General features: G+C 44.2%; 1 protein-coding gene across 2 annotated transcripts in view; it reads left to right on the top strand.

Annotated features, from left to right (window-relative positions):
• arhgap15 (Rho GTPase activating protein 15) overlaps window positions 1-13,615 on the top strand; it is a 630,681-nt gene that overhangs the window by 45,649 nt on the left and 571,417 nt on the right. For both annotated transcript variants that reach the window (XM_078403377.1, XM_078403376.1), the window contains exon 2: window positions 8,158-8,392. In XM_078403377.1, the coding sequence (XP_078259503.1) occupies window positions 8,378-8,392 (15 nt within the window). In that variant the 5' untranslated portion in view covers window positions 8,158-8,377. The remainder of the gene's footprint in view (window positions 1-8,157; window positions 8,393-13,615) is intronic.

Genomic DNA, 13,615 nt, shown 5'->3' with positions numbered 1-13,615 from the left:
CAATAATAAGTGGCTGCAGCAGTTATATTACGCTCATGGACATATGAATCACCTGCCTCCCGACTAACTTGTCTGAGACCAAATTGCATGTGCATGATCTTTCCAGGCTGAAACTAGCTGAGAACAGAACAACAATGGCAGTGAGAGACACACAATGCTGGAGAAACTCAGCGGGACAAATCAGCATCTCTGGAGAGAAGGGATGGGTAATGTTTCGGGTTGCGACCATTCTTCATCCTTTCTCTCCAGAGATGCTGCCTATCCTGCCGAGTTACTTCAGCATTTTGTGTCTATCTTCAGTTTAAACCAACATCTGCAGTTCCTTCCGAAACAATGGCAGTGACTTAGCTTTTGTTCAAAAAGAGGTCCTACATTGCAGCAACTCTGCAAGTATCATAGATTCTGCCAAGTTTTCAGACACAATATAACACTTCTTCAGCAGCTTGCTGAATGCAATTGGTGCTGTTCCATGGTCCTTTCATGGTCTTTATCTCTGCTCTCATTAGAAATTAGGCATGCACTCTGTCCAAAAGCCAACTGCTGGAGGAACTCAACAGGCCTGGTAGCATCTGTAGGGGAAAGGAATTGTCAGGTTTAAGGTTGAGACCCAGCATCAGGAGTGTTTTTTTTGTTGTTTTGCTCCATTTTCCAACATTTGCAGTCTCTTGTGTCTCCATAGCCTTTTTCCACGACAGTTTATTGTTCTTTCCATAACTTCATGTTCCTACTTGCTTATAGTATGTAATTCTCACTATAGACCTTTCTAACACAGTCATTCATGTTGGTTTTGATCTCTTAGTTTAAAATCTGACAGATTGATCGGACAGATTTGGCTCTCTATCTTCTGTAGGATTTGATTTGGAAATAGGGGAAAGAATGACTGAAGAGTTATTGAGTGGAGCGATGTATGCATCTTCAGTGATACAGGATCAACAATCCTGAATTCTATCCATCCTGATTTTTACTACTTCATTCTCAATGCAGGCCCAGTAGTGGATTACAAGAATTAACCCAAATGGGTTATAATTCCTGTATAAATTCTCACTTCCCTATCAAGATTCAAGAGATTCAAGAATCAATTTAATTGTCATATGTACCAATTAAGGTACAGTGAAATTTCAGTTACCATACAGCCATACTAAGTAAAAAGCAACAAGACACACAGCCACATAAAATAAAATTTAACATAAACATCCACCACAGCGGACTCCACATTCCTCACAGTGATGGAAGGTAATAAAGTTCAATCATCTTCCTCTTTGTTCACCCGCGGTCGGGGCTGTTGAACCATCCGCAGTCGCCACTGCCGATTGTCCAAACCCTCACATCGGGATGATCGAATTCCCACGTCGGGACGGTTGACAAACTCTCCGCAGCTTTGGAGCTCCCGAGTTGGCCTCTTCTCACCAGAGACCGCGGGGCTTCCCGATGTTAAAATCCACAGTCTCCACAGTTGGAGCTCTCCACAGTCGATCCTCGGCAAAGGATCGCAGTTCCCGATGTTAAAGTCCGCGCCGTACCCGCAGCTTGAAGCGCCGGGCCGGTCTCCAAGAAAGGCTGCCAACTCCTCGATGTTAGGCCGCAGTGGGAATGGAGATCCGATAGAGAAAAATCGTATCTCCGTCGAGGTAAGAGATTGAAAACAAGTTTCCTCCATTTCCCCCTAACCCACCCCTCATATAAAACAAACCAAGAAACACTAAAACAAACTTTTATCACATACTTAAAATAGCAAAAACAGAATAAAGGATAGACAGACTGTTGGCGGGACAGCCAGTGCAGGTGCGCCACCCGGTGGATATTGGGATCAATAACCCAAAATAAGGTTTGAATCCATGATGTTGCAATAATATTGAATGTGAAATCAGAGTCATACACCACAAAAACAGAATTTTTGGCCCACTATTCTATGCTACCATATAACTCCCAATCTATACTAATTTCATTTACCAGCAGTAGGCCTTCTGTGCCTTGACAACTCAAATGTTCACCCAAATACTTAAATGCCATTAGAGTACTTGTTACCATCATCCACTTGCCGCAGACAGCTATGGAGGCCAAGTCATTGGTTATTCTTGATTAGTAAGGGTTTAGTTTAGAGATCCAGCATGGAAACAGGCCCTTCGGCCCACTGAGTCTGCAGCGACCAACTATCCCTGCACATTGACCCTATCCTACACACACTGGGGACAATTGAGGAAACCAAAGATTGTGGTTAAAACCCATGGGGAGAACGTACAAATTCTGTACAAATGGGCACCCATGGTCAATTTCGAACCTGGGTCTGTGGCGCTGTAAGGCAGCAACTCTACTGCTGCACCACCGTGCCGCCCCTAAAGTTTTATTACAAGGGTTATGAGAAGGCAGGATGGGATTGAGAGGGAAAGATAGATCAGCCATGATTAAATAGCAGAGTAGACTTGGTGGGCAGAATAGCCTAATTTTGCACCTGCCACTTTTGAACATATGTGGAAACATTGGTATTGTTGCCTTTTTTAATTTAATTTAATTTTATATGTATATACTGTGTACTGTATGCGTATTCTAATGGACCATGAGTCTGCTTAATAAATTTAATAATAATAATAATAATAATTAAACTGATTTTGATTAGATAACGAATGTAGATTTTGTACCTCAATTATTACTAGATTACCACTATGGGATATGTGTAATAGGCAAGTCGAATTCTTGATTAGTAGAGGTGTCAGAGGTTATGGGGAGAAGGCCAGAGAAGGGGATTAGGAGGGAGAGATCGATCAGCCATGATTGAATGGCAGAGTAGACTTGATAGGCAGGATGGCCTAATTCTACTCCTATTCCTTATGACCTTATAAATTACTGATGGAGATTCTGTACATTGGCCAAATTATTTCTCTCAATATATTGGCCCAGTATTTGCAGTCAATGAAATCAACAGTTGTAACACAGTCCTTTATGATATCATGGCCTTCATGATCTGAAATTTCATATCGGTGTTTTATTTCAGCTCATTCCAAGACATTTAAAGAAGATGTGCAGGCCAAAGTTGTTTACACAGAGGAGATGAGTGCCTGTAATATGCTGCTGGAGGTGGTGGTGGAAGCAGACACAATAGTGGCAGATAAGAGAGTTCTGCATCGGACCTTGCAGTGCAAGGAATGGAGGGATTTGGTTCATGCGCAGGCAAATAAGAGGTGGACTTGGCATCACAGATCGACACAAAATGCTGGAGTAACTCAACGGGACAGGCAGCATCTCTGGAGAGAAGGAATGGGCGACGTCTTGGGTTGAGACCCTTAGTCAGACTGAGAGGCAGGGGAGAGGGAGACATAGAGATATGGAAAGGTAAGGTGTGAAAACACAGATCAAAGTGGACGATGGTAAAGGAAAATGTAGTATAATTCATTGTTAGCTGAGGGGAAGGCGACAACATGGCATACAATCAGTAAAGTTTTATCAGGAGGACAGAGATGCTGCTTGTCCCGCTGAGTTACTCCAGCATTTTGTCTACCTTCAGTGTAATCCAGCATCTGCAGTTCTTTCTTACGCATTTGGTCTTGACATCACGTTCAGCAGGGTTATTGTGGTCCAAAGGTCCTGTTCATGTGCTGTATTGTTTTATGATTCCTTGTGAAAAAAATACATAGACACACATAGATGAAGTATTGAGGTGGGCCAATCTGGTTTGAGAGTGGATGGTTACCAAATCTAAAACAAACCTGAAAGACAGCACCAAGAGCTTCCTCAATACTTCTGCTTTGTTACAATAACTTCATGGACATTAAAATAATAGTGCAAGAAAAACCACTTTGAACTTTATCCCTGGGGCTGGAAATCCATCCTTTGTCACTTGCACAATTCATGCTATTTAATAGAAATTCTGTATTTTATTTCTCGTGCAAAATTCCATTAACCTCAATATGGCTGAATTTCCGAGTACAATTTTCATCCACCGAATACCATTTGTTCATCAAAAGCAACCTGGAAGAGTTTCTATCGCATTCTGCTTTTTCCACATTCAATATTTGGGGTTAATTTTACACATGCACCCAGGCTAAAAAAAAATCCCCAATTTTCAGTGCTAATCATTAATTTTCATTTATTACACTGTTTTATTACAAATAAATATATATTATTTGTTTTGGTCTGCAAATGCTGTGCGTAACTAACGTCCACAATATGAAGAGACTTCAGGGAAACTGCATGAGATTATGATCAATCCAACAAATGAAAGATTATTGAGAAACCAAACATAAAAATACATCTTGGGTGGAGAACAAAGAGCAGAAAGCATTTGGGGAATGGCATCAGATTTGATGCATTCAAGAAAGGGTTGAGAAACTTGGAAAGGTATTCAAAATAGTGAATAGTCAACACCAACAATAGTAAATATTCAACACCATTTAATTTCAGAAATTATACTTTCGGTTGCATTTTGTCAATTGTGCCTCAATGAGGAGCTCTCTTGCATTTCACTCCGATTAGTGTGACCTCATAACCCACTCCAGATATGTGGTATTTAAAATCCAGGCTATTCACAGGTGCAATATTAGGAAAATGTCTCAATATTCCAGGCGCGGATTCTAGAAGAGATGTAATTCTGACCACCCTCGACCGAACGTGGCATTAAGGAATCCGATCACAACGGAACTGAATGGTACAAAGGGAACACGTTCCAATGCAGAAACAAGGAAGTGCACATGCAGGTTTGCGTAAAAGGGCACAAAGTGCTGGAGTAACTCAGCAGGTCAGGCAGCATCTTTGGAAAACATGGATAGGTGACGCTTTGGGTCAGGACCTTTCTTCAGAACGATTGTAAGGGTGAGAAAGCTGGGAGAGAAGAAAGGCAGGAGAAAGAGAGGCGGGTGATAGGTGGATTCAGGCAACAGGGAGGGTTGATAGTCAGATGGAACAAAGGGCAGTGATTAAATCAGAAGGTATGAGACAGATAGATTGAGGAGTATCAAATTGTGAAATGAGTGGAAAGAATGTAGGAGGTGTGAGAGGGGAAGGGGGATGATGATAAAAGTCATCAGAAACATACCTCATGCAACATGAGCTGAGGAAGGACATTCCTGCTATTGAGGGAGTGCAGCATAGGTTCACGAGATTAATTCCCGGGATAGCGGGACTGTCATATGATGAAAGAATGGAACGACCTTGCTAGAATTTAGAAGGATGAGAGGGGATCTTATAGAAATATAAAAAGTTAAGGGATTGGACACTCTAGATGCAGGAAACATGTTCCTGATATTGGGAAAGTCCAGAACCGAGGCCACAGTTGATGAATAAGGGGTAGGTCATTTGGAACTGAGATGAGCAATCCTTCTCTACATGTAGCAAGACCAAGATAACATTTAGGCCTGATATGTGCCAAGTAACATTTGCACACAAAAAAAGCTATACAATAGACAACTTCCAGATAAGGTTCTTTGAAATTCAATGGCATTACCATTGCCACATTACAATCGTGTTTGGTTTGCTGCAGCATATTATGTTTTACATCTTGTCCGCTGTTTCTGTGCCTAGTGGTGTGCCACACGGATCTGTGCTGGGCCCATTGCTGCTTGTGGTTTATAAGAATGTACAAGGCATGATTAATATGTTTGCAGAGGACACTGAAGTTGGTGGTATCCTAAATAGTGTAGATGGTTATCAGAAATTACAGCAGGACCTTGATCAGTAGGCGACATGGGTTGAGGATTAGTTCTTTCATGTCCATCATTCAAATGTTACATCACTGTCATCGTCCGTCCTGAAAAGGGCGCAAGCTTCCAGCGACAACCAGTGGGAGCCTCACTTGTACAGCAGACGATGGTGGTAGCGATAGCAGAATTAGCTCAGGACACTTCCAGCCCCGTGACGTGGACGCTGCAGCTATGGGGCCGAGGAAATGGTTAATAGAGTTTAATGCTGATGTAAGGTGTTGCATTTTAGGAAGTCAGGACAGGGCAGGACCATTATAGTGAATGGGAAGGGTCTGGAGAGTGTTGTAGACCAGAGGGATCTAGGAATGCAGGTACACTGTTCCCTGCAAGTGTCTTTACAGGTAGACAGGGTGGTAAATACATTTTTGGTACATTGGCCTTTGGTTTTTACTTGGTGAATCCATCACTTAGGCAATTTTCAATGTGCCCTCAAATGTCAGATTCACCTCTGACGATGATTACTTTTGAAACTTGTCATCATTTGCTCTTCATACTAACTCGTCTCTCAGTATCTTAGGGAGTATACTGCCTTAATTGTAACTTTGCGATGACTTTGGAATTTCAACTCCATACTGTAAGATTGTTTCATTATGTTTACTTAACTGTGAATCTTTGAGTTTCAGTCTAGAAGGATCCTGACATGAAACATCACCTTTCCATATTCTGCAGAGATTCTGTCTGACCGGTCATAGCACATTGTGTTCTTTTGTATGATCTTGTTTGGCTTTAAAATAAAATAATTGTTCAACAAATCCACCAATTTTGCATTTCACTTTTAATTAGATTTTTCCAGGTTTTCACACAAAATTACATGTAACATAACAACATCACCCACTACACTAATTAAGATCAACCTGTGTTTATTGTCATCATTGGTCCATTTGTAGCAAAGAAATGTGCAATATTTTGTATTAATCCTCCTACGTATCAGTTGAGAATCAAATACCGCAATCAAGCTCATTGTGTCCATTTTCCATTACTTAAGACCTTTTTATTTGAGAAAGCAGATTGTTGTTAGACTTTTATTATGAAAAGAAGGCAGTTACTTTTCTGTCATATCTGATTGTGGGAATATTTTCCTTACCTGTGCATTGATTGAATTGAAAGATACAGCATTTAAAAAGACCCTTCAGCACACAGAGTCCACACTGTCCATCAATCACCCATTTCCACTCATTTGATGTTGTCCCACTTTCTCATCCCCACCCAGCACACACAGAGCAATGGACAGAAGCCAATTCACCTACAAGCTCACACATCTTTGGGATGAAGAAGTAAACCAGAACACCCGGAGGAAACCCAGGCCATCACTGGGAGAATGTGCAAACTCCACGCAAACAGCACCCAATTCTGAATTGTACAGGTTTCTGGCACACAAGGCTACACTTCAGGCCACAATGTTTGTGCTGAACATAATGCCAAGTTAAACTCATCTGCCTGTATATGATCCATATCCCTCTAGTCCCTGCCTATTATATCTGCCTCCACAACCACACATGGCAATGCATTCCAGGCCCCCATTACTCTGCGCTTTAAAAAAAATAATGCCCCACACATCTCCATTAAACTTCCCCCCTTTCACATTGTAGCTATGTCTTATGGAACTTGATCAGTGCACATGTCTGCAAATATTGTCCGAACCGAGATCACTACCAGGACGACTTCCAAAGATCAAAACGGTGGCACAAGATATGCCCCCCACCCCCCCAAAAGCATTATGAACCTTGATGTTTTGGCGAAGTTATTATGTTATACTTATTATAAGTATAGTTCATGTTATACTCCACATATGCATACGACTGCATATACTGTGCAGATAATAACAGAGAAGCTTTACTGGAGGGATGGCAATAGTTCAAGAAGAATGTCATCATCACCAAATTAATGAGATGTTGCAAATGTCTCCCTCGCCAGTGAATATCACGGTCCTAAAAGATGAATGAATAAAATAAAAATTGGATTTGTTGCCATTTCGATGAAATATTAAACTGCTGATCCATTCACATAGACATAAACTATCCCAAAATGTTAATTTAAAGGCCAACATCACTGAAACTGGTGATCTCATTACATTCCTGTACTGGTAGCTGGAGTGTATTCAATCAAATTGTAACTGCATTTCTTATGTTTTTTAAACAAAAGCACTTCAAATATCCTTTCTTCAACTCGTTATTTTGGGACAATAATCATAAAGTGATAAAAGTTATTTATAAGTGGAAATCAGTAAGTGGAAATCAATGTTTTGTTGTATGCTTTAGAATAATTCTTCAAGAAATGACAATCAAAATGATAAGCCAAAGTTTGAACAACAATCACTACAGGCAATTCATATGCAGCTGAATTAAATGCATCTTTTTGATTGATAATTTAAATTGAACAAATTGTTTACAAAACAGAAAGTCATAAGTCATTGTGCGTAGGTTTGGTCAAGTAAACTGAATGGCATTACGATCTGTTTTATTTATAGATCTGATCATCTGAAACTTGCTGTAAAACCAAAGGACCAATTTTATTTCTCAAGAAAGTTATCAAAATAAGTGAGACTGGAGCCTCCAAATCCTAGCAATGCACCCAACCAGCTACTGGGGATTTGGGAAGTTCATTTGGATGAAAGCACAGATCGAAAATACTACTTTAACACCGTCACAAAAGAGAAGGCTTGGAAGCCACCTCGGCTCTTTCTGGGAATGCAGAACATGAAGGTAAATGGGTCCATTTTCAAAAAGGTTTTCTTATTATTTTTGTACGACATAGAAGAAGGCCTTTTGGCCTATTGAGTCAAAGCTGGTCAAAGCAAGCCCATTAATTACATTACTTACATAAACATAAGGTCATAAGTGACAGGAGCAGAATTAGGCCATTCGGCCCATCTAGTCTATGCCATTCAATCATAGCTGATCTATCTCTCCCTCCTAACCCCATTCTCCAGCCTTCTCCCCAGAACCACTGACACCCTGATGTTCTGTAGTCAATAAGGACTCATTTGAGTCAAACAGCATGGAAACAAACCATTTGGCCCAACTCATCCATGCTGACCAAAATTCTCCATCTAAGCTGGTTTGGCCCATGTTTGCCCGATATCCCTTAAAAAGTTTCTTATCCATGTACCTGCCCAAATGTATTTTAAATGTTATAATGGGACCTGACAAAACTACTTCCTCTGTTAGCTCACTCCATATACCACCACAATATGTGTGAAGAAAGTTCCCCTTGGGTTCTTATTAAATCTTTCCTCTCTCATCTTAAACCTATGCCAAATGGCTCTTGATTCCCCTACCCTGGGAAAACGATTATGTGCTTTCTTCCTAGCTATGCCCCTCAGGATTTTATACAGTCATATATGATCACTCCTCAATCTCCTGCGACCCAAGGCAACCTCTCCCTACAGTTTAGGCTCTTTAATTCTAGCAATATCCTTGTAAATCCTCTATGCACTCTTTCAATTTTTATTGATGTCTTTCCTATTGTAGTCAGTTATGGTAACCTCATGTAAGGGGTTTCTGCGCCGAGCTTTCGCCTGACCTAAGGTCCCCGTGCCTTGCTCTGATCCCTTGACCAGGCCGCGCACACTGGTTCCCCGTGAGTGGTTCGACCCACTCACCCCCTACGGTTCTAGACACTGGACTTAGATGCAGGAGCGTTGATAGTGCAGAAAAAACTCAACCAGACCAGATTTGAAGACCAGGGTTTAAATGGAAAAGGCTTTTATTGAGCGCTTGGGACTATTGTCCATGAATACTTATACACAGTTCTATTAGACATATGCACAACTACACGAATACTTAGACACAGTTCTAAACGACATATGCATAACTACACGAATACATAGACACAGTTCTACTAGACGTATGCACACTTACATGAACACTTTTGACGCAGTTCTAAACGACATATGCATCACTACACGCATACTTAGACACAGTTCTACTAGACATTTCTTGGCTGTAAGATGGGGAACGTACGACACTTCGCAAACCTGACCAACACATATTCATTTACACACCCACGTTTTTTTCTCTCTGATCTGCGCTTATGTCCGGGGGTACCGGGGATGGCCAGATGGTGTTAATTGGTATTTCGTTGCGAGGTGATGGGTTTAACTGGTTTCCCATCACCTACCAGGTAGTGTTCTATGGGCTATTGTGCCCCCTTAACGAGATTAACTGTGTAGGTCGGCTTGGGGCATTGTGAGTATGCTGATGTCAGCACCCCAGTGTCTGGACTTCGACCTGGTTTCGCAAGTTTCTGCATGGCCAATACCCATCCATTGTTCTGGCCGTGGCTTTGCAGAAACCGAGAGACTGGGCTGTAAGGTTTTTGCTCTTGTGGCTGGTCACGAGGTCCTGCGGCCATTTTAGGACCCACAGATTGTGACATCCCTTGGTAAACTGACCGCAGCCTTTCTCCGCTATCAGCCCCAGTCTCCCGTTTAAAATGTCCAAACTGCAGCTTTTTGGTTTGGTGTTGCTTTCAGAATGAGGGAAAACTTCTCAAATCTTACAGTCCCTCCTGTTGATTTGTATAACCCCAGCTTATCGAATCAATTAAATAATGTGGTTGAGCAATGTTTTCCCGATTCTCCACATCCAGACCCCTGAGGTTTTAATTAACTAGTGTTCCATTGCGAACGTACAGTCCCCATCTTCTAGGCTGACCTTTACTGCCCGTGTCCCGGGCAAAACTATATTACAAGTATGTACATTTTCATGTCAGACATATACACCTACACCTTGTCCCAGGCCGATGCCTCCGCCATCCTCCTACTGGTTTCAGCTTTAATGTAGGACATGAAAACAACACAACAGCAAAACGATACATTTTTTTACATTCCTTCAACACAATCATTCTTTAAACAATTTTGAAAAAGGACAATGCAAAACACAGTTCACTCGGTGCGGAGGGGGCCCGTCCTCCTAGCAGCTTGCGGCTGGGTCCTGCTCGCCCACCCGCACGTAACGGTCTCTCCATTCTCCTTGATATACCCGGTTAGTCTTTCAGTTTCCCTGGGGCACCACTCCGGCAACCGCACCTCGGTGCACCCCCTAGTACAATACCTGGTCAGTCGGTATCAGTACCAGGCCATTCCCGGGTCCCTTAGTGGTTTTAGGGCACTCGACCTCCTGTGCTACTGCCAGCGGAACTGTGGGAGGTGTTGTGCGTGGTCGTGTGATGAGTTCAGTGGCGTTTACCGGGATCGGGAAAAAGGGGGACCCCACAAGCCCGCGAGCTAACATCCCACCTCATCCCCTTTCCGTCATCCTGCCACTGTCTCTGGAAAAATATGCTGTTGCCCGTGGGGCAGCGATACCTCGGACCCCACATACACATACACATATAAATCCCCTCATCCGGTTCCCACCATTTGTCCCAACACACACTCAACTGTTCTTTAGTCCCAGAAATAGTTCTGTGAGTGTTGTTGTTAAGTCTCTCCCATTCAACAGTGGAGTTGGCCATTGTCCGGCTCGTTTTCCTCAGCCACCACCGCCTGCTCGTGGGGACCTTCCCCGTGCATACCAGGCAGATCCTTTTGCCAACGGTGGCGCTTACCCTTTGGGCGATGATCTTGACTCTCGGGCACAATAACGAAGTGTCCCGATAAGCAAAGCCTGAGGCGCTGGAATACTCTGAAGAGTTTGATCCCAGCCACCCCGGCCACCGGCCTTCATGGAAGTGAACTGCGGTCTCCTCCGCTTCTCTCCTTCCAGTCCCATCGGTCGCGATGGGAGCCGTGTCCCCGGAGCAGCCGTAAATGATGATGTCCTTGGTGCGGCCCCGATAGGCCCACCCACATCCGATCGCCATGGCTACAATCCACCATACGAGTGCCTCCTTCCACTCCAGAAAAACAGATAAAATATGGTATAGCCAGCCTCTTGGGGAGCACTTGGCTTTGTTAATGCCTCTGCGGGTGGGTCTCTTGACCCCCAGCCTGCACCCCACACCCACTACCTCCCCCTGAAACCCAACAACCAGTCAAATTTAAACAGCCTCTTACACTGCCTTGAGGACATAAAATGTTGGATGGCACAGAACTTCCTTCAATTAAATGAGAGCAAGTCTGAGGTCATCCTATTCGGCCCCCCCGACTCCATCAAATCGATAACAGGCAGTCTTGGAAGCCTATCCTGCCTAGTCAAACCGCATGTCAAAAACCTCGGCATGATATTTGACTCTGCATTAAAATTTGATAAGCAAGTCAACGCTGTGGTAAAAGCCAGCTTCTTCCAACTTCGAACCATAGCTAAAATCAAACCTTTCCTCCAATTCGACGACACAGAAAAAATCATTCACGCTTTCATTTCCTCCCGCCTAGACTACTGCAACTCCCTATACACTGGGATCAGCCAATCTTTCCTGTCCCGCCTGCAACTGGTCCAAAACGCCGCAGCGAGACTCCTGACGGGTACCCGTAAAAGGGACCACATCACCCCGATTCTGGCCTCTCTCCACTGGCTCCCTGTACAGTACAGAATCAACTTCAAGCTCCTCCTATTCACGTATAAAGCCCTAAATGGACATTTCCCCCCCCCCCCCCCACATCAAAAATCTTCTAACCCCCCTCTCTAACTCCAGGTCCCTCAGGTCGGCCGACTTGGGGCTACTCACTATCCCGCGGTCTAGGCTTAAGCTCAGGGGTGACCGTGCTTTTGCGGTTGCAGCTCCTAGACTGTGGAACAGCATCCCTCTCCCCATCAGAACTGCCCCCTCCATCGACTCCTTTAAGTCCAGGCTCAAAACCTATTTTTACTCCCTAGCATTTGAGGCTCATTGAGGAGGTGCTGTGATCTGTTTGCGTGCTACTGTATGTTTCATTTTTTTCCCTTAGTACCTAATCAGATGTACAGCACTTTGGTCAACGTGGGTTGTTTTTAAATGTGCTATACAAATAAAATTGACTTGACTTGACTTGACACACATCCTGGACGCATCAACTTTATTTCCAACTATCCCCACAAAACTTATCTAAATTACTTATCCTTATCTAATTACCTAATCCTTATCTATATTACCTAATCCTTATCTATCTAAAATATAATACAGTGCCTGCGGCTGCACCACGCTGTCTCCCACCTTTGATCCTCCGCAGCCTGTCGCTGCCTGGCGGGGGCTAAACCTCCTCTGAAACGTTAGCTCCCTCCTCCTCACTTGGCTCCCGTACCTCGGGGCGTGATTGACCTCTGGCCAAAACTTTCTAGGTTGGGGTTCCCTGGTAGACCTACGGAGAGTCACCTTAGGCACTGCCCCCTGGACAGCCTGGCTGAGGACCGGTTCCTGCCGTGCCGCAGCTCGGGTACCCCCCGCAGCTGCCGACCCTGGCCCCTCCTCATCCAGCTCTGCCCCCTTGATGCTGGGTATACCCGCGGCATCCGGCCTCACCCTGCCTGTACCTACAGGTGGTGAGCCTTCGCCCGCTACCCCCGCCTTCCTGGTGCTTGAGTCGGGGACGTTACTGTCGTCCCCTTCCGACTCCTCTTCCTCCGTAATGGGATCCAGCCCCTGGTCGAGCTGATCAGGCTCTTCCTCATCTGTATCCCACCCAAAACGCGAGACCCTCCATTCCTGGAGAATGTCCTCCCCCCTCACGCAGGCAACCTTGCCTGTCTGCGTGACCTGCCTCATCCTTGGCTGTGAGTCCCCACTCACAGGGCTTGCCCCTGTGGTTGACCCCTGTGCCCCCGGCCTGTACAATTTACATTGATTGATATGAAACCACTTAATCCGTCGGGGCATCTTCACGGCATAGACCATGGGGCTGGCTTTATCTACAATGCTGTAGGGCCCCGTGTAGAGTGGTTCGAAACTACCTACCCTAGGGTAGTTCTGAACCATTACCAGTTCTCCTACCTCCCACTCCTGCAGCTTGCGCGGCTCCAGCAACAGCTTGTTGCCCAGGTGCTGCCTTCCCATGTTCCCAGCCGCCT

The sequence above is a fragment of the Rhinoraja longicauda genome, chromosome 8, assembly GCF_053455715.1.
Source record: "Rhinoraja longicauda isolate Sanriku21f chromosome 8, sRhiLon1.1, whole genome shotgun sequence".
Classification (NCBI taxonomy): domain Eukaryota; kingdom Metazoa; phylum Chordata; class Chondrichthyes; order Rajiformes; family Arhynchobatidae; genus Rhinoraja; species Rhinoraja longicauda.
The sequence above is the reverse complement of the archived record's forward strand: the minus strand, read 5'-3'. Positions and strand labels throughout refer to the sequence as shown.